Genomic DNA, 22683 nt, shown 5'->3' with positions numbered 1-22683 from the left:
GCCCTGGTCAGTTGTGCGGGTGGCAGCCACTCGATGTGTTTCTTTCACGTCGATGTTTCTCTCTCTCTCTCTGTTCCTCTTTCTCCCTCCCACTCTACCTGAACAAAAAATGGAAAAATGTCCTCGGGTGAGGATAAAAAATAAATAAATAAATAAATAAAATAAAATAAAATAAAAAGATCAGACATGAAAGAGACACTACAACTGATGCCGTATAATTAATAAAAGATAGTTAGAGACTACTGTGAATAATAAAAGCACCAACAAATTGGATAAGCTAGGAGAAATGGATACATTTCTAAAAACATACTACCTATCAAGACTGAACCACAAAGAAACAGAAAACCTGAACAGACCAATAATGAGGAAGGAGATTGGATAAAAAGTGTCCCAACAAAGAAAAGCCCAGCACCAAATGGTTGCATTGGTGAACTCCACCAAATATTTATTGAAGAACGAATGCCAATCCTTTGAAATTCTAAAGAATTGAAAAGGAGGAACACTCCCAAACTCATTTTAAGAAGCCCAGCATTACCCTGATATCAAAGCAAGATGACAATACTACAAAAAAAGAAAACTACAAGCCAATATCCCTGGTGAATATAGAATAAAAAAATTTCAACAAAATATTAGTTAGTTGAATTTAACAGCACATTAAAAAGATCATCTAATTTAATCAACTGAATTTTCCTCCGGGATGCAAGAATGGCTCAACACGTACACATCAGTAAATGTGATATATACTACATTAACAGAATGAAAGATAAACAAAATCATATGATCACCTCAATAGATGCAGAAAAAGCATCTGGGAAAATGCCACAAGCTTTCATGATAAAAACTGTCAACAAATTGAATGTAGAAGGTATGTACCTCAACATAATGAAGGCCATATATGACAAACTCACAGCTAACTTACTTAACAGGAAAAGGTTGAAAGCATTTCCTCTACAATCAGGAACAAGACAAGGGTGCCCACTTTTACCACTTCTATTCAACATAGTACCGGAGATCCTAGTCACAGCAATCAGGCAAGAAAAAGAAACAAAATAAATCCAAATCAGAACAGAAGAAAACATGTCTTTGTTTACACATGGCATGATCTTATATATGGAAAATACTGAAGACTCCACCAAAAAATTGATAGAACTAATAAGTTCAGTAAAGTTAAAAGATACAAAAATAATATATGAAAATGAGTTGTATTTCTACACACAACAAAATATGTGAAAAACAAATAAGAAAAATGATTCAATTCAAAATAACATCAAAAAATGAAATACTTAGGAATAAATTTAAAGGAGGTGGGAGTTCCGCACACTAAAAACTCCTAGACTTTGATGAAAACCATTGAAAAAAGACACAGGGAAAATACTCCCTATGTTCATGGATCAGAATAATTAATACTGTTAAAATATCCATACTACCCAAATCCATGTTTTACATTGAATACAATCCCCATGAAAATTTTAGTGGCATTTTTCACAGAAATAGAAAAAAACTATCATAAAATTTGTATGGAAACACAAAGACCCTGAATAACCTAAGCAATCCCGAGAAAGAAGAACAAAGCTGGAGGTATCACACTTCCTGATTTCAAACTATATTACAAAGTTATAGTAACCAAAATAGTATGGTACAGGCACAAGAATAAACACATAGACCAATGATACAGAATCAAGAGCTCAGGAAAATCAACTTTGCCTGTACAGTCAATATTTGACAAGAAAGCCAAGAATACTCAATGGGGAAAGGATTATCTCTTCAATAAATCATACTGGGAAATTGAATAATCTTGCAGAAGAATAAAACTGGAATCCATTGTATACAATGACAAAATTTAACTTCAAGTAGATTAAATATTTAAACAGAAGACCTGAAACTGTAAAATTCCCAGAAGAAAAGGTAGAAAAAATGTTCCTTGATATTGGACTTGGCAAGAGTATTTTGAATATGACATCAAAAAGTACCAACAACAAAACAAAAATAAATAGGTGGGATTACATAAACAAACTTTCCGCGCAGCAAAAGAAATAATCAACAAAATGAAAAGGCATCCTACAGAATAGGAGAAAATATTTGCAAATCATATTTCTGATAAGGGAGTAATATCCAGAAAATATATTCAAAAGAACTCATAACTCAATGACAGAAATAATTTTTTAAAAAAATGTCTTAGAGACATTTTTCCAAAGAAGACATACAAACAGGCACATGAAAATATGCTCAACATCATGTCCACAGGCACATAAAAATATGCTCAACATCACTAATCATTAGGGAAATGCAAATCAAAACCACAGTTACTACCTCCCACATGTTAGAATGGCTATTATTAAAAAGACAAGATAATGAGTATTGGCAAGGGTGTGATGGAAAGGGAACCCCTGTACACTGTTTGTGGAATATAAATTGGCACAGCCACTCACTATGAAAAACATTATAGAGGTTCCTCAAAAAATTAAAAATAGAACTACCATATGATCCAGCAGTTACACTTCTGGGTATATATATCCAAAGGAAATAAAATCAGGATCGCAAAGAGATATCTGCATTTCCATGTTCATTGCAGCATGATTCAAAATAACCAACCTATGTGTTCATCTATGAGTGAATGGACAGAGAAAATGTGGTTTATATATATATAAAATACAGCCATTAGAAAGGGAGAAGCCCTGTTATTTGCAACAATGGGGATAGATCTTGGGGCATTATGTTAAGTGAAGTAAGTCACACAGAAAGACAAACACTGTACAACATCACTTATATGTGGAATCTAAAACTGCTGAATTCTAAGAAACAGAGAGTGTAGAATGTCACTGACAGGGGTGGTGGGTGTGGGCAATGAGATGTCAGTCAAATGGTACACACTTTTAGGTTATGAGTAAGTTCTGCAGATCTAAGGTACAACATGTTGAATATAGTTAATAGTACTGTATTATATACTTGAAAGTTGCTAAGACAGCAAATCAAATGTTTTCACCACAAAAAGAAATAGTAATTGTGAGGTGATAAATGTTTTCTAACCCTACTGCGGTAATGATTTCACAAGATGTCAACATACACCTTAAATTTATATGTCATCATATGTCAATTTTATCTTAAGCTGGGGAAAAATATAATGGAAGTCCAACAGGTAAATGATGCAAACCTAGAGCAGAGTGCAATCTATGAGTTTGATGTAAGTCATTCCAATTTCCATTTCCTTAGTTACTCAATAGTTAATGTTGAACAAAGAATCCGTGAGAAAAGATTTATAACATAATTTATATTAGTTAATGAAAAGTGTGGAGAACAGAATGTGTAAATGCATCACCATATACTAGGTTTTTGGAAAATCACATGCATGATCCTGATATAAAACTAAATTTTAACTAATTTTTACCAAATATATTTGAGCAGAAGTCTATCATTTTTGTACCTTCTAGTACTGAGACTTTGAAAATAACATAGTTCTTTCTATATAGTTTGTCACTGTTCATAATTTCTGTAATTATAATTCTGACAATTTTATCTTTTCCAGGGGAATATATATACTTTGATTAAAAATATACCAGATATATGTTTATCTTGTTGATTTTTAAAACTTAAATGTTCAAATCCAAAAGATCACTAACACCCTAGCAAAAATAAACCTTTTTTTTGTACATGTACATTTTTAGTAAGCATTCTTTTATTGTTAAGCTTTTCTAATATAAGACCTCAACATTTTTTCTTAAGGCCTTTATCATTATTAAAATAACTTCATTTTTAATATTTTCCCTTGTACGTAAAAGTGTATGTTGTAACCTACTAGTTTCTCAGAGGGTTATCCCAATACTATGGATTGTAAAGTGTAATGACATCGCAGTAATCCCTATCTAAACAGGAACTCGCTTGACAGTTAATGTCAACTCTAAAATATTAACAAAATGGAATAATATTGTCTAGTGGTTATTGGTAATATGTTGTAAGTTTCCTACTTAACACATCCAGTCAAAAAAGAAACAAGAAATGTGAAGAATTGGGAATGGGCAAGCCTGGAGGTAACCAAGGTCAAAGTGTTTCAAAGTCAGTCCGTGTAGTGTTTGGACAGCTACCGTTGTTGCCAGACAGCTTGATCATCTGCCGTCCTTCCGTTTGCCTGCGAACACTAATGCAATTGCTGTGAGGCTTTGTAGAATTTCCTATAATATCTTAAAAGATTTAACAGCAGGGATCCATTTGCCAAATTAAAGGAAAACAGAGCCCTCTGTGCAGGTCTCAAAGAGGCCATATTTACACATATCAAGTTATTCAAAATATAAAATAATTAGGAAAGAGCTGGAGTCCAGTAAATAGATATTTTGTAAGCAACTGATTACTGTATTACGGTCTCTGGGCCTGGAGTATCTGCCCGTGTTTCAGAACTACCCGTTTCACCAATCCCATTGCTCACCTCCTCACCTCTGTGTTAATTCAACGCTGCATTTTTCCATATGGGCATAGTTCAAACCCCCTCCCCACCTTTACTTTCCGATCCTAATGGATTTGAAACCCTGGGGAGCCTCTGGAAAAAGCAACCAAACAGATAGCATTTTTTTTTATCCTCACCCAAGGACATTTTTGCAGTTATCTTCAGACAGAGCAGGAGGGAGAGAGGGAGGAGAAAGAGAGAGAAACATCGATGTGAGAGAGACACATCGACTGGCTGCCACCCACACCACCCCAATCGGGGCCGGGGACAGACTGCAACTGAGGTACGTGCCCTTAGCGGGAACCGAACCCGGGACTCTCTGGTCACGGGCCGACGCTCTAACTGTTGAGTCAAACCAGCCAGGGCTAGATGACATTTAAAAAAACACTGTGACCATCTCAACTTTTGGTTAAAGCACTGAAATTACATTGGGAAATACCTCTTCCCTACCTCGTGCGGCCTCAGTAGAACTCAAAATCAAGGTGACTTACTTTCCCACAACCGAAACACAGGCATGCCCCGTGAGTACTTGAACGTGGTTCTATATACTTCCTTCCAGTTCTGTAAGCTAACTAATACTCCTCCTTTCATTTTTCTACTGAAATTTATCTTTCTTGCTGACATCCATCAAAACCTGTGAGATCCAAAACTGGAGGCCTCTTTCAATGGCTATTTTTGTGAAGCCTGGTAAAAGGGAGCTTCGCCCAAAGGGTCATGCAATGTCATCAAATAGGGAGAATGAATCAGACCTCCTACTTCTAAATTTCAGTGGGTGTAATGATAGTATTACAAAGGCCTGGTTACTTTCCAAAGTGAGATACCCCTAGACAATGAAAAACTAGGAAAATTCCGGGACAAGTGGAGTAGGGAAACAGGCAGGGAAATTAAAGAAAGCCAAAATGCTTCGTAGGTCACTTGCAACAGGGTCTTATCTGGAGAACAAAGGGTTAAAACCTCTCCTCACAAAAGAATACAAGAAAGGTGGGGGAAAAGAAAGGGGCTCAGAGGAGGAGGAATCTGGGACTACTTACTGCAAACCTTCCCTAAGCTGTTACAACAGCCGGGAGTTGGGGTCAGACCTAGAAGTCTTTGGTCCCCAAACCAAAGCATGTTTTGCAATAGTTCTCCTGTTGCATGGAAGAGCACATGAAGTCAACAGCCATAAACATTTTCAAAGAAATTCTATATCTCTTACACCATTTAAAAATTCAAATAACATTAAACAATTTTATTTTTATTTTTTAACATGATGCTCTCTTCAGCTTTGTCTGCTAATTCCTCCTTACCTTTGAGGCTTGGCCCAGCATCGACCAGTCTCCCCTTCAGCATGCCCCGAGGAGTTGTATTTTTTACTATGAGTTTTCACTCGTAGAAAGTGGAGACTATTTTTTGTCTTGTTGTTACTTCTATAATTATTATTTATCATTATTACCCTGGAACAGCACCTGATACCAAGAAAGTACTGAGATTTTTGTTGTGTGAGTATAAGGCCAATCACCAGTTTATTACAACAGGTTCATGATAACTGTAGAAAATCAAAAATGGAAAAACTTCCAACAGTCTCACTGTACGAACTACAACCAAAAGTCTTTGCCTCCTACATTATTAACAGATTAGTTTTTCAATTCAGTGTACATTTGCCCGGCCAGTGTGGCTCAATGCCCATGCACCAAGAGGTCGCGGTTCAATTCTTGGTCAGGGCACATGCCCAGGTTGTGGGCCCGATCCCCAGTGGGGAAAATGCAGGAGGCGGCCAATTGATGTTCTCTCTCATTGATTTTTCTATCTCTCTCTCTCTCTTTCTCTCTCTAAAAAAGCAATAAAGAAAAAAATTAAATTCAGTGTACATGTATTGAGCCTAAAATATGTTGGACGTTATCCTGGGTACAGTGTTCGAAGTTAAATACAACGTAATACCTGTCCTCAATAAACATACATTATAATGGGAGAGGATAATTAGACAGATTACAATGCTTACGATACGTACAAACATTCTATGATAGTTTGGCACAAGGTGTTATGATCTCATGGAAGGGACACTCTCAGTGATAACAGTGGAGGTGAAAGGCAAACAACTGAAGTTATTACGCCCTTGTAGATTAAGTGGAAAAATAATGTACTGAAATGACGCTGGATAATTCACAGAATCACTGTGGAGGCCAGAGAACCAGTCAGAAAATGAGCTGAACAAAGGATGCCTAACCACAGCCCCCCAAAGTGCCCCGGAACCAGGTTAGCTGGGGCTGGGCTGCTGCTACTCCCGGAATGGGAAGTGAGGGGTGGTACGCTGCCGCCACCCACCCTGAAGCTTGGGTGTCGCTGCTGCTGCTGCTTTGAACAAAAGTCGTTTCTCATTGTTCCTGCTTCTTTGTGTCCCTAGCTCTCGATCCGTCCACGGTAGCTATTCTTGTGAGCCCCAGCTGGGTTACCTGGCTGTGCCCTAGCTTAAATGGGGGCTGGGAACATGGACAGCTGACCCTTTTTGTTCCACCGTGATATGCAGGCCTGTGCCCTCACCAAGACTTGTGAAATTGATCATTCTCCATGAATTTATTCATAGAAACGGACTAAAAATGTGCTGTTAAGAAAAAAACAGACAAACATACCCACCACAATCCAAATTTAGACCATGAAGGAAGACTAAGTTGGGGATACCCTTTTCCAAGGTGTTGTTTAGAAAAATATAAATGGGAGTTGGCCAGCAGTCCAAGCAGAAAGAAAAACCTTTGCAAAGGCCCAGAATATCCTGATACCCACAGAAGGCTGACTGCAGTAGGGTAGAGAGTGTATGTAGGGGGGCCCGAGGGGAGAATTACAGAGGATAGGGATAGTATGGGAGTGAGATTGATGATTAAAACAGACCCTGGGTCAGAAAGACCTACATTCCACACTAGTCCTCTTTTACTTGATCCTCTGGGGAAAGGGGAAGTAAGAACAGACGCTGAAATGGTTTTATCTGTATCTCAGCAGATTAGCACCGTGGCTGAATGGATCCTGAATTGGAGGCACTAATCTGGAGACATGGAGACCTGCACCTGTAAATCAAGGTGAGTAAAATGAGTCTCAGAACTAAAGTAACTACCATTGTGATGGGGACACGGGGACACACTCAAGAGGTGCGAACCAACTGAGTATAAGTTAAAGTCTAAAATATAGGGTGTGCCCCCAAAAATGTATACAAATTTTGAATAACTATAAATTCCGGGGGGTTAAAACTGAAAAGAAAGAAACATCAATTAAGCTATCAGCTGTTAAAGTGTACATACATTTTTGGGGGGACACCCTTAGCACATACATTTGTGCTAATCACTGAGGGTCAAACAAATGAAATAAAATATAATGCCTTTTCATGAGGAACTTAGCATTTAGTGTTAAGCACAATTAAAGATCAATGACATGAGAATTCTTGTGATTTTGTATTTTGAAATTAAGTCCTTGAATGTTTAATACATCTGTATAAACTGGGACCACTGAACATGTCATTCAAGAAACACTCCAACTAGATATTAAAATGTCTCATAGTTTTCTATATTCATCATGCCATAGACAGAGACAAAAAATAAAGAAAGAAAATCTCAAATTCAACACAGATGGAAGTGTTGGGAATTACAATCTTGTTGCATCATATTGCGTTAAGTTTTGTGTGGGCATAAGAAGAGGAAAGGAAGGAATGGACTCAGAGTGAGAGTAACTATAATAAACAGATATAGGATATATTTTTTTTTTGACCCACAAGTCACAAAATAACATATCATAAAAATCATATAAGGTCCGACCAATGTGGCTCAGCAGTTGAGCATTGACCCATGCACCAAGAGGTCACCAGTTCAATTCCTGGTCAGGGCACATGCCCAGGTTGTGGGCCCAATCCCCAGTTGGGGGCATGCAGGAGGCAGCCAATCAATGTTCTCTCTCATCGATGTTTCTATCTCTCTCTCCCTCTCTCTCCAAAATCATAAAGAGCGGGGGATCATATATAAGTACTTCCTCTACATGCTTTTTTCCTAAAAGGTGAAGGGAAAAGTACAATTCTTCCTTCTCTCCTTCCCTTAACAAATATTTATCGAATGCCTTTTATATGCCAAAAATTAGGCTCCTTGACAGAATCACAAGGCAAAGGCCTTGACTTCATAGAGGTTACAGCAAGGCGAAGGAGATGGACATGTAGTGCAATGAAAGGGAACATTGCATCTGTGAAGGACACAGAAGCAAAGAATTTTTTAAAGAGAACAGAATCCTGTAATGAGCAAATACAACTAGTTCCTGAGGTCTAAGAAAACTGAGACTGAAAAATAGTTACCAGTAGTCAATTAAGCCTTCACCTGAGGAAAGGGTATTCTAGGTCAAGATAAAGTGCTAAAATAAAAAGAAAGTCTAAAGTTTGAATTATAATAAAAATTACTTTTTAAGACCAACTGAAAGAAGTCTATTAAGCGCTTGGCATGAAATACCAAAAGGATCATTTAAATGTTCTTGCAGGCTTTGAAAAGGTGACATGTGTCACGATACCGTGGAAGTAACAAATCGTTACTATTTGTGATGCAATATTCAAGGGTTTCTTCTGAAAATTGTCTGGCAAACTGTAAGAGTCGTATGTAATTTCCTTACTATTATAATCCTTGAACAAATTTGGTTAAAAATAATCTGGAATACATTAACACCATATGCTCTCATAAGCATTTGCTTTGACCCTCACTCAGAGAGAGGAGTTTTTATGTCTAATTTAGACCATTTAGGTTATTATGTTGACCTGAATATAAAGCACGTTGGGAATGAATATTCTCTCATTCTCTGCAATATCAAGCAACAAATTGCTTTGGGTATGACTGCATGTGCGTCCATTCAAATAAACAGGGCCATTTATGCAAATGTAACTGTTCTACAAAGCAATCTCATCATCTGAGAAAATCATGTCACAGGCTTCTCTGAAAGTTCAACAAGGAGCAGCTTTCATAGAGATTTAAGTCTCCCATGACTTTACAGGAGCGAAGAATTCCTGATACTTCCTTTGAGAGTCAGGGAAATTGCACACAGGCCCCCATGTTCCTAACAATTAGGTAGCCCCGTGGAAGGACGCGGCTTCTCTCTGACCTCGCTACCTTGATTTGCCTGGCAGACTGAGGTGGAGGAGAACTCGCCTCACCTTCTGCAGCTAAGTGCACGGGGGGATAATCCAGGCCCTGGTTACACCCGCAGCCATTACTTCAGAACTTAAGCCTAAAGTCAAATTTGGAACTAAAGTATTTTTAACTAATTTAGTATTTCAGAGATGTACAAAGGAGAAGAATCACAGTCTTCAAATTCAAGCTGTTCAAAAAGAATGGAAGTAACTCCTTCAACCCTCCCAACAGTACTTGGAAACACCATCATGAAGCTTATGCGCTCTCTCTGTCTCTGTCTCTGTCTCTGTCTCTGTCTCTGTCTCTCTCTCTGTCTCTCTCACACACACCCCTCATACATAGAACAATGTCAGTAGTTCACTTTCTTCTCTTATGCTTCTTATATGATGAAAGCATATGAGTAAGAATAACTCAGTTATAACTGTAGTTATAACTAAAAACTAATGCTATTTACCACTCAAATTATTCTCAAGATCTTCAAACCCAAACACTAGCCCTACTGATCAATAGGGCACTGGCGTGAAGCACTAACAGTCAGTTAGTACTGGGGGTTGAGTGCTTCTCTGCACAGGATCTTATCTGTTTCACTAACCCACTGAAGAAGGCATGTTATTCTCATTCTCTACATGAGAAACCTGAGGCTTGAAAAGTTACATCACAGCCCTGGCCAGTTTGACTCAGTGATTAGAGCGTCAGCCCATGGACCAGAGAATCCCGAGTTCAGTTCCCACTAAGGGCATATACCTCGGCTGCAGTTTGTCCCCGGCCCTGGTTGGGTCTTGTGGGTGGCAGCCAGTTGATGTGTCTCTCTCACATCAATGTTTCTCTCTCTTCCTCCATCTCTCCCTCCTGCTCTATCTGAAGATAAATGCAAAAGTGCCCTCAGGTGAGAATAAAATTAAATAAAAAAGAAAAGTTACATCACCAGTCAAAAGTTTTACATCACAGATGTGATGGAGCCCATCATTCAAATCAGATCTTTCGGACACCATAGTCCTTGTTTCTCTCTTCACGCATATTGACGTCTTCCATGGCATTACAAGAGAAGACTTGCTGAGGTCTTCTTTGGCAGTTTGAAGAAACTGTATGGAAGCATCCTTGTTCCAAACAAATGAGATGGCCCCTGTTGAAGGATGCCTTCTTGTCTCTGGCCTCATTGTCTTGAATTGTCGTACCGGAATGTGAGAAGGAGAGCCAGAGTGGTTGCTTGTCTCTGACGCTGCCTGTCCTACACGTACACATGGGACAGTGTCCTTCTTGGGGGTCAGGTTCTACAGTCAGCAGGTGAAGGAGGAAACTGAACATTTAAAATTATCCTTGAGCCCTGGTCTGTTTAGTTCCGTGGTTAGAGCTTCGGCCTGTGAACCAAAGAGTCTTGGGTTCGATTCTGGTCAAGGGCATGTACTTCAGTTGCAGTTTGTCCCTGGCCCTGGTCAGGGTCATGTGGGAGGCAGCCAGTCGATGTGTCTCTTTCACATCGATGTTTCTTTCTCTCTTTCTCTCTTTCTCCTTCCCTCCCTCCTTCCCACTTTATCTGAAGATAAATAGAAAAATATCCTCTGGTGAGGAATAAAAAATAAGTAAATAAAATTATCCTTAGAAATTCTAAGCATGTATACTTCCCAGAAAGTCCAATGAATTTTTTTTTATTCTGAATTAGATTACATTGCTGTTGCTTTGACTGAATATCAGAGGAAGTAGTTGGATCTTTTTTTTTTAATCCTCAGCCAAGGATATGTTTATTGACTTTAGAGAGAGAGTAAGGGGGGCCAGCAATGTGAGAGAGAAACTTTGATCGGTTGTCTCTCATACATGCCCCAACTGGGGATCGAACCTGCAACCAAGGTATGTGCCCTGACCGAGAATTGAACCTGCAACATTTTGGTGTATGGGACAATGCTCCAACCAACTGAGCCACCTGGCCAGGGCAGTAGTTGGGTCTTCTTAGAAGTCATGGAATATAAATATGGATCTCTACATACTGGAATCACCTTTGGGGTAGCAAGATGCTCACATTATGAGAGGCCCACAGAAGTGAAACTGACTCAAGAAACAACAGATCATGTTTCCCACCTCATATTTTCTCTAAGTAACACACCGCACACTGAGTAACTTACCACACACCATTTAAATTACAGTTTTCCCTTCTCTGCATTTCTTCTTGGGGAAAGGCAGGGCACAGGGTGAATTCATTTAAATGGATTGCACATATGATACGGCTTCAATACACTTATTATAAATACATGCCAAGTATCATAATACTCATAGGAGAAGAGCAACTGATCTGACCCCTCGTGCTCGCCTGAATCCCTGCAGCTGGCCATGGCCACTCTCATCCTCAAGGGGAAAGGTTCTCAGACTACGGGCTCATCTCCAAAATGGCTGCCGAGGACACAACCTTTATTTATTTATTTATTGTATTCATTTTTTTAATCCTTACCAGAGGATATTTTTTCTCATTGATTTTCAGAGAGAGTGGAAGGGAGGGAGGGGAGGGGAGAGAGAGAGAGAGAAACTTTGATGTGAGAGAGACACATCGATCGGTTGCCTCCCTCATGGCCTGAATGGGGCCAGCGATTGAACCTGCAACCCAGGTATGTGTCCTTGACTGGGAAATGAACCCATGACCCTTTGGTCCATAGGCCGATGCTCTACCACTGACCCAAACCAGCCAGGGCACAACCTTTATTTTTGAGCTGCATCATTTCACTGACAGATCATATATGAGCTGGGGAGTTCAGACCATGTTACAAGGACTGTGTCCTTTTCTGCAGAGTCATTATTGTGCACACCCTGATTTGACATCTTAAGTTTTCACCAAGTGACACTAGGAAAAACAACCATATAAAACTCACGATGAACCTGTCTATAGATAGGTCTTTATCAGTTTTTCATAAAAGAAAGAGCAAATATTTGTCTTGATTCTGTGATTTACTGTATAATGCATTAACATAATTTTGATCTTATGAACACTGTCAATTTTACAGCAAAATGGGCAGTGCTCTTTGCTTTGTCCAGGACAAAGTTCAGCATTGGATTGGAGAGCCCATCCACAGCCACAGAGCCAGAAGGTGTCTGAACTTCACCTCTGAGCTCTAAACTGTTATTTTCTCTTTGTCATGTCTTAGCTATTGGCTTTCATGTTCATATTCACATTCATATTCCTAAGTTTACCTTGAGCCTCATTTTGGTCAAAGCAGGATTCAAGGAAACAAGAACGAGTAAAAGAATCCGTTATCAAAAATGATTCAGCATCTCTTTCGTGCTTCAGGAAGGCAATTGTTAATGAGTCGTACAAATCTCAGCATCACCCTAGGCCAGAGTTAAGATTTCTTTTCCATTCAGAAAGTTTCTAACTGAATTACCCTAAAAGCATTTCCCTTAGAGACATAGCAGTTGGAACAACAGCAGTAAATGGGACAGACAAGGTCTCCTGTAGGGTCTAGCAGACAAGACAAAACAAAACAAGAAGAGCGTGTGCGACTACCATGGGCCAAGATCTATGGGAGAAGACACTGGAAACACAAGGCCATGCCCATGGAACCTAGACATGACTTTCAGGATGAGACCTGCTTGTAATTAGGGCCCACCTAGTCAAAGGCATTACGAGTGAGAATATTTCAGTCAGAAGGAAGAACGTAAGAATGACCCAGCTCTCCAGTGAATTTTTGAAATCGGAGCTAAGGATAAGGCCCTGAGTGAAGATCATGGGACCTTCAAACAAGTCCTGACCCCCTTCTTTCAGTAGCCATGAGCAAATATGCTATCTACCTCCTGAACCATTACATGCATGAGCATACCTGCAGTCCAACACCACAGCCCTGCATCGGGACTTATGACCTCACTTCCTCATTCCAAGGACCTCTGTTTCTATTGCCTTGCTTGTCTTTACTGTACGTTAACTATTCTGATCAATGACAATTTGCAATAAATAAAACTCTTACAAACAAAACTAATGACTTGACTTTAGCAAAAGAACTTTAGAGGAATATCGACCACACATTTTATAATATATTTTTACTACATCCAATATTTCCAAGCGAGGAAACCCGAATGTTTATTGTCAGGATTCCTACGTGTGAAGATTTTGTCTCCTTTTTCAAAATCTCCTCATGGAAGACTGATGGCCAAACATTTGAACCCATTACTTCCAATTTGAGCTAAATAAGCAAACATAAAAGAATCTTCTCCAAGCGCTAAATAGAACCGTCTCAAAATAATCTAATGTTTCAAAGATGGTTTGTCTAAATACATTCTACTGCCTAAATAACAGATTTGATTTTGTTTTGGGCAAGTCAGCCAGAGCCATTGCTGTTCTTCATCACCAAAGCAAAGTGCCACTATAAATGGGTTCTCATAGTTCTAAACAAGTCTCCCAATACTGAAGAGGAGCAGAGAAAGAGAGGGTACACAGGGAGGCTGATTTAGAAACATTTTCTCAGGTTCCCTAATATATGCACTAATCCACTCTATTATCCATTACACAGAAGATATCGATTTTGGAACGTTATTTTCTTCTCTGCATTTCTTCCACTAATACTTTAAGGGACTTTAGTTTCACACTTTTGAAAATATTCTCTTCAAAAACAACGAAGTGCTATTCACAGACTTTATAGATCTACTTCACAGACCGTGGGAGATGTGAGAGTAGGTACATGGTGATTATCTACAGTGTTTGTTTAATAAAGTCTGAAAAGAACCCTATAAGTCACAGACATTTGAAGAGGGTCATCTTGATCATTGCAATCTCTTCCTACCTGTCTCTTTGGAAATTTGCGTGAAGGATTCCACACCTTTCTCTCCATAATTTCCTTCAGATGCAAGAGTAGACACATAATTCCAGCCTAGGGCCTTCACAATGTCTACCATGGCCTGCGCTTGGAAGGAATCAGGTGGGACCACACGGGAGAAGAAGTCATAGCGCCGGTCGTCACTTAACTCGGGTGCCGTTGATGCATAACTAATCTGGGGGATCTGAAAAGAAAAGAAAGCACCACATGAGAGCAAACCACCGGGATGTGAGAGGCTCATTATACTGACAACAATTTACTTCAAATACAGAACTTGAGTTCCAAGAGGATGTGTGTGTGTTGCCAACACTATATTAACTGTAGACCACCTACAAAAACTGCAACGAACAACTCCTTAAAAGCACAAAGCATCTACTTTTGTGCCTTGGCCTTTTGTTCTCTCCTCTTGGGAAGAAGGAATGAGGGTTGCATTGGAATCACATGGGGTATCGCAGTTAGGAGAAGATAATTTATAATTATTCTGGCTACCATTTTGAATCATACTTTACTTCTTATAAACTAACAGAAACAAACAAACAAAGATACAACACACTGGAGCATGTATAGATATTGGTTTAATTGACACAGCTAATGAATATTGGTGAATGTCATTGGCCATCTAACCTTGACTGAATGTTGATCACCTATGAGGAGATATCTAAGCAAGCTACACGCATTTTTAAATTTATTTTCCACAAGAACATTATGAAATAGCCCAGTAATTCCCAGGCAAGGGGGGTTCCTGCCCCAAGGCCTTCATCTCAGTGGTCCCAGCCCATTAGAGAAACTTAAAGTGTTCTAAGTTCCCCTTTGGGAGCTGGAAAAGGGCTGGCAGTCCTGTCTGAAGGAGCCATGTGGGTCACTGATTCCCATTTTCTCTCCCTTTAGAGGACTCTCTGACACATGAGATTAACCAGATGTTCTGAGGAGTTCTAGAATTTGTGCCTGTGAGAATTACCTTAGAGTGCAATAGCAGAACCCCAGTTTCAAGGGGCAGACTAACGAGCATTTACTCCCTTTGGCTGGCGTAATATTTATTTCTTAGAATTATGTGAGATTAGACAATTTGAGTAATCCTGACATGCTGGTTTTAGCAAAATCAAATTATGTATAAAGAAAATGGCCCTGAAATTTTTTTCTTCTTCTTTTTTGCCTGGGATCCCAAATACCCTAGCAGAAGCCCTAAACTAGCCATAGATGAGCACTCTGGCTGAGGGCCTAACTTTTACAATACACTGCCCCCTCGTTCTTTCTCTAAACACAAGCATGCCGTAGACTATAATAGGTACAATTAATCTACCTGCAACAATGGCCAACTCTTACACAATTCTGCTTGCGACTCTCCCAGGACTTACCCCTGCTTTATCATAAGGGTTTCTGTGGTATCAAAAAGTCAGTTTTGATCTTTACTCAGACAAAGCCCAACAGTCCAACTCTTTGCCCCAAAGAAGTCAAAGCAACATTCACAGTGAGTCTTTCAGTCCTGAAAATTCTGCTCAATATTAACCCATTTTTCTCCTTCCAGTGCAGTATGACTGAAGTTTACCCATTTGCCATTGTTTAAGGCTAGTTACCCCTTCTGCAAGCTCATTTCTCCACCAACCTGGTCAGCATTTCAGTCAAGTCCTTGCAGCCCATCCCTGATGCAGTTCTGCGCTATGACCAACAGGGGGAGGCTCCTTGTCCCTGACTCAAAGTGGAAAACCAGAGTGGAAAAAGCTCAGTCACCTGATGGGTCTTGACCTGAGTAACTCCTCAGTTAGAGAGGTAGTAGGGTGGAGGGGAACTGAAATGGCATTTGCTATTATCAAGACATGGAGTCAAAGCTTGATGTTTTTGTTCCCTAGTGTTTACTTTGGTAACATTATTTTGCCTCAATGAGTTAGTGGCATCATTGGCATAAGATTGTTTTGAGGGGTGAGAATATGAATGTGCATTGCTTAGCATGATGCCTGTGGCAGGGTGAGTACTTAATACATGGGGGTAATGATAACCAAAATACAGAACAGGATGGATTTCCTTACTAAGTTCACCCATTCCCCACAATTGACTTCCCAAATTCTCTGTGACATGTTATCACAAACACTCCCCTCAATATTCTTATAATATATGTTTATATATTCTATTGTTATTGCTTTAGAAATAATATTTTATCCAAGTCTTTATTATGTGCCAATCATGTTCTAAAGTTTTCTAGATATTACCTTACCTAACCAAGAGTAAATATTCTTTATTATACTAGACTGTTTATACTCTACTCTTTTTTAAAAAAAAAATATTTTATCTTTACTGATTTTAGAGAGGGAGGAAGGGAGAGAGAGAGAGACAGAAACATTAATGAGAGAGAACATGGATTAGTAGCCTCCTGCATGCCCCCTCACTGGGGATCTGGCCCACAACCTGGGCATGTGTCCTGACCAGGAATCAACCTGGTGACCTGTTGGTGCACGGGTCAACACTCAACCCCGAGTCACACTGGCTGGGCTCTACTCTACTCTTATTAACTCATTTTACAAATGAGGAAATGAGACTTGACAGTAGAAAATGATGTTGTCTTGGATCATAATGTTGTAGATTAGAGAACAGTACTCAAACCCGAAACTGCCCAAAGCAAATTTCTGAATTCTGGACTATGATGCTTTGATAAATTGTTGCCAAAACATTTTAATAATAAGCATAAAACAAGGAAGGACCAAAGATTATTGGAGTCCAGGCCAATTTCTGTCCACAGCACTGACTACTGACACACTAAAAAGTTATTTTACAGGTCACTCCTAGCTGTTGTTCAAACATTTTATTTAAATGCCTTATTAAAGCTTATACAAATATATTCATAGAATGAGTTCCCTATGTTTCATTTCTAGTTCTGAGGTTATAAATTTTAGGTAAAGAAAATAGCAACTGAATAAAGGCATTGAGCCGAAAAATAAAAAAAAGGATGGAGGGAGGGAGGCAGAGTCGGGGGAGAGAGACAGAGAGAGACCTTTTCTTACAAGAAATAAAAAGGAAGGAAGCCAAGCATGTCAACACATTTACATCCATTTCAACCTGTGGAAATGGAAAAGCTTCATACAATTGCACAGCTGTCTTCCCTGCCAAAATCCCTTCCTACCCTTGAAGGAGTGCTAATAAAGATGCACCCCGCCCTCAACTTGGATTTGCACTAATGTTGCTGCTGCAAAATATCAGAATTGTGAAGCACCCCAGTGCAAGGTCATTTTCGACAGTGTGCCCCAAATTTCTGTAACAAAAATCCTAGGGAAGCAGATTCCTTTCTTCACTGCCGCCTTGGAAAATGGCAGCTATCTGTGGTCTGCCCCTTCCATTATTAACGAGAAATGTCGCCTGGCTTGAGACTCATGTCCCTTTAGGATCATATACTCAGCCTACATCCAACAACACTTATTTCTACACTGTGTATAAATGATGCTAGAGTAAAGAAAGACCAAATGGATTTCACTTCTGACATAAAAATGCACATAGCAGTTGTAAGAATATCCCTCCAGACCTCGAGAGTATTCTCCTAAGAGAAATAAGCCAATCAGAGAAAGACAAATACCACATGATCTCACTTATTTGTGGAATAAAATGAACAGAAAAAGCTGATGAACAAAATAGACCCAGAGATATAGAAAGGAGTACGGTTCAGACTGACAAACTTCAAAGGAGGGGGCGAGGGGGAGGGTGGAGATAAAGCAAAGAACTTACAGGCATGCATGGTTCACCAATGGACATAGACAACAATGCTTGGAGGTGGGGGGTAGGGAGGAGGTTGTCTGGTGGGAAAAAGAAGAAACATCTGTTATATAAATAAATTAACTGATAAAAACTGAAAAGAAAAAAAAAGAAAAGAATATCCCTCCTAGCAACAGAGATGAAGAACTGGAAGAATGAATGTAACCTATGAAACATATTGCTGTGTACTTATTTAGCTATTATGCTGCATAATTAGTTACTTGTTTTCAAACTAATGTCTAAGCCTACAGAGTAATTGTTTTGAAGTATGTGTTATAACTGTTACCTACAACTGACCAAATGACAATTAGTCATCTTTAGTGATTAACTTCCGCACTCTCCTTGATCTCTAGCTGTACTTGCTGTTTCTGCTACTGAAACCCTCCCTTCTTGCTCGTCTCCTATGGAAATGAGGAACTGGTCTTCTGGTGAAGATAATGTAGTATAACAACAGTTCAGCTATAGAAAAATACATGTTCCATCTCTCTTTGAGTCTTCCTTTCTCCAATTAAAAAAAAAAAAAAAAAAAAACAGCTTTAATCTTTATAAGACTAAATTTTCATCTTATTTTATTATTCTTTACTTACTTCATTAAAATTTTCCTATTACACGAAAATGGTGTTATGATGAGTATCAAATAGAATTTTAAACATCTATAACTCATCATATTTGTTTAGAGTGAGTTTGTTCTTTTTTTTTAGAAAAATAATAATATATTATTTATTTTTAAAAAGAGAGAAACAAAACAAGAAAATATATTTTATGCCTTCATCCCTGTTAAAATTTGCTATATCTCTCTGTCCTTCTTGTGGGCATGTGGGTACACACATACATATTACAAATTATAAAAACATGAGTCTTAATCTCTTCTTCCCTCCTACTCACTTCATTTCTCTTTCTCTCTCTTCCTGGTTGCATACTTATTCTACTAAGCTAAGCCTACAATAAACCTAACCTTCACTGTTAAATGTTGAAACATTTTTCAAGTTTTCATAGCACTATAAGCTAAAAAAGTATTCTGACAGTTGATTCAAGACCTTGTAGTCGTAAATGAATATTTTCTTAGACTAATGGTGAAGGTTCTTTTTCACCAGAGTGACAGAAATATTTCAGGTTTACATCTAAAAATGTCTCTACATGAAAATTACTTGAGATTGTACTATATGTTCTTCTTTTATACGATTAAGTCCTTACCCCAGAACCATATATTAAATACATATTATTTACTGATAGGAAAAGTCAGAGACATACTAAAATCTTTTACCCTTGAGTCTTTGGGGTGTATTCTCCACTATTCTACTTTTCTGTCATCCATGTCTTGGGCCAGTATTTTATCTTTTTTTTTATTTATGAACTTAGAGTCTTTAGGGCTATATTAATTGGAACATATTCTCTCTTCATAACTGTTCTTTTAAAAAGAACCATGGGTAATCACATGTTAAATTTTTCAGCTGAACTTTAGCACACATTTTTCAATTTAGCACAATAAAGTTCCATTAAGATTATGAAAAGAACTATATTACATTTATATTTATAAATTAATTTGGAAAGAATTGATATATTTACAATATTTTATTTTCATCCATTCCATTATTCATTCTTTTCTCAGTAAATTTTTATCATTGTCTCCATGTAGGTAACTTTATTTCTAGATAATTATTATTTTTATTACATTATGAATGATATCAAATTTTTATTTTAGTTTCTATTTGTTGCTAGTATATAGGAATCTATTAATTTTGTATATTTAGTTTATGACTTATACCCTTGTTAAAATTCACATTAGTTCTAATAGCTTTCAGTTTATTTTCTTGGGATTTCTAGTTAAGTAAGCCACATTATAAGAATTAATTTAGTTTTTTTTTTCTAACTACATTAGCTACAATTTCCAGGAAAACAAGAATGATAGTGATAGAAATAGTTTGCCTTTTTCCTATTTCCCTACAATACTCATTCAAAACCTATTATTCTAATTTCTTACCTTAAAAATGTACTGTCAAATGAAGAACTAAGATTATTAGTAAAAATTTGTTTTGCCAAAATACAATCTTAATTAGAACTTATTGTACTGAGTGTCTTTAAAGAGTTGAAGAAGAATCCTCCTCCAACAATTGCCCTGTGCAAAGGAAAGCTCAGTTTCTCCAGAAAATTTCTCCTAAGACATGAATCAGGTGATCCCGACATCAGGATGGGAAATCAGTTCCAAGAAATCGTTTTGGAAACATAGTAGTTCTCACATCTCAATCATCATTTAACATTTTTAAGATACGATAAATTGTATATAGCAGTGAACTTTCCTGACTCTTTTCAGACATCGACAAACAAATGGAACAAAGACAGCAAAGCCATCACTCTTCACGTCATCAGCCGCCACATTTCCCAGTCCTGTCTCTTACTCTTAAAATAGTGGGGAGCCTGATTCAGTTTCTAATTAAACTTTCAAACATTAATGCATACTTCAGGCCCTAAGAATTCCTGTAAATCTAAGAGAAGGAAAATTAGGGGGAAACCAATTTCAAGAATAATTAAAATGGACACTTAAATAACTTATATGCTCTCTATCTTGTAGAAACTTTCAAGTCACCAATCTTCACATCCCAACACAGGTGGTTGCGGTGACTGAATTCGTTAGGTGGACTAAAAAATAATGCCAAGTAAAATCATATCTAATTAGTGGTACACACCAGTCACTAGGAGGAGCTCAAGGCTCGCTCCTAACCTCTCCATTTGCCCTGGAAAGCATAAGTTTATACACAAGTCAGTTGATACATTCTTCTGGAACACTGTAGTTTTCTTTGGTAACAAGTGTCACAACTGTCATTAAACAAGTAACTAAAATTATCTAGGCATTGTTGTTTCCTTTCTGGGAGAATACTTACCCCCAGGGAGGGCAAGGACCTTGTTCACCATTGTATCACCACTGGATGGCTCTGTACCCAGGACAGAGTGGGAACCTGATCAGTATTTGTTGAATGAAGACATGAACTCCGTGAGTGAATGGAGTAATCCTGAGAGAACAGAATCCCTTATCCATGTCATTGGTGTGGCTTCCACGGCACTTGGAAGTTACCCCTGCCCTGGGCAGGCCTGTGGCAGGCAGCTTTAGGCAGGGTAGCAAACACTTTCTCTCATCCTTTCTCTACCTCGTCATACTTTTCCCAGGGATTTCCTTCCTCATCCCTGAAACGTAGGGCAAGTCAACAGTGGATGAGACTTCAAAGGTAAAGGGACCTAGGGAATCATTTAGACTTCTCACTCTGTTGTTTCTCTCATACCTGAGACCTGACAACTCCAGGCAACTTAAACCACAGTGCCCGGAGCTCAGTCTAACTAAAGACCCACTTGGATTTATCATTTTACACAGGGTGAGTCTGCCCTGCTGTCTCCTTAGCTTTACTCCCTGTGCAACCTGGCTTGGCTATAAGATGCTAGACAAAACTAGTGTTCCTGGTTCCAGTTAAATGCCTTTACTTTATGTTTACATTCTATTGCCAAATCAAAATAGGAAAAGAAAAAAAAAGAGACAAAGTGAATCTAGAGAAAATAATATGTTATTTCTAATACATATAAAATCAAATGAGTACGTGATGCATTTTCACTTTCCAAGTGTTGACAAGATTTGAACACTTCTAAATTTAATGTTGTCTTATAATCACTACCGTGAAACACGAGGCTCAAGGATCTCATGAGCTTGGAAACACACCCCTTTTGTCATCTTCTTTGTGTCAAAATAACTGAAGACTCAAGGCCAGAAGTGGATTCGATTATATTAATACAGATATTTTAAAAATCCTAATTGTCCCCACTACTCCTCACAAACTTGATTTTCATCAAAATAACTTTTTAAATATTTAGAATAAGTGAAAGCTCTGAAACTGGTTTCAAGCATTTTGAATTTCCTCCTCTTACTATTACAAGGGCGGTACTGATGACAAGGTCAGTCACCTGGGAACTTCTTATTTCTGGAGAGGTGAAGGAGGGTTCCGGGCCCACGTCCCTGGGGATTTGCACAGCTAGGAAAGGAGATGCCAAAAGTACCGAAGCTTCTTCCAGGGGGCAGTTTCCATGAAACTTGTGAAAGGCAGTTTAGGGAAGTATCATGTGCAATTAAGGTAATGCTTCAGTGTACCTGTTGAGATATTAATGAACTCCCAGTGGGACCTTATTAAGTTCACAGTTAGCAGTGATTTCACTCTTACTTCTTACTCAGCTTTATTGATATGGATCCCTCAAAAGGGAAAATGGTTGAATAACCCTTTCAGCTCATTCTTGGAAACACCATTCTCTTCGATTTGTACTAAGCTATTTCCTAGATAACACGTCTGCTCACATTAGGATGGCTGGACCTGAACTGTAATTTTTGGTAGTATTTATTGCAAAGTACTGAGTAATGCTTTTCAGTTAGTTTGAAATCTGGAGTTTCACTCAACTTAAAATGACTCATGCCGGAATACCAGCAAGTACTGCCTTTCTATCTGTGTGTGTAGTATAGGCACTCCGAGGCCTCCGCAGATTGGAGAAACCTCCATTCGTATCAACACAGCTTCAACGCCAAAGCGCAATAGAGACCTTGCCCTCCCAATAGAGACCACAGGAACCGTTA

At 38.5% G+C, this 22683-nt stretch overlaps 1 protein-coding gene across 2 annotated transcripts in view; it reads right to left on the bottom strand.

Annotated features, from left to right (window-relative positions):
• GRM7 (glutamate metabotropic receptor 7) overlaps positions 1-22683 on the bottom strand; it is an 842682-nt gene that overhangs the window by 544275 nt on the left and 275724 nt on the right. For both annotated transcript variants that reach the window (XM_036266781.1, XM_036266782.1), the window contains exon 2: positions 14313-14529. In XM_036266781.1, coding sequence (XP_036122674.1) covers positions 14313-14529 — 217 coding nt within the window. The remainder of the gene's footprint in view (positions 1-14312; positions 14530-22683) is intronic.

The sequence above is a fragment of the Molossus molossus genome, unplaced genomic scaffold, assembly GCF_014108415.1.
Source record: "Molossus molossus isolate mMolMol1 unplaced genomic scaffold, mMolMol1.p scaffold_m16_p_18, whole genome shotgun sequence".
Taxonomy (NCBI): Eukaryota; Metazoa; Chordata; class Mammalia; order Chiroptera; family Molossidae; genus Molossus; species Molossus molossus.
Note: the sequence above shows the minus strand (reverse complement) of the source record. Positions and strands in the feature narration are given on the sequence as shown.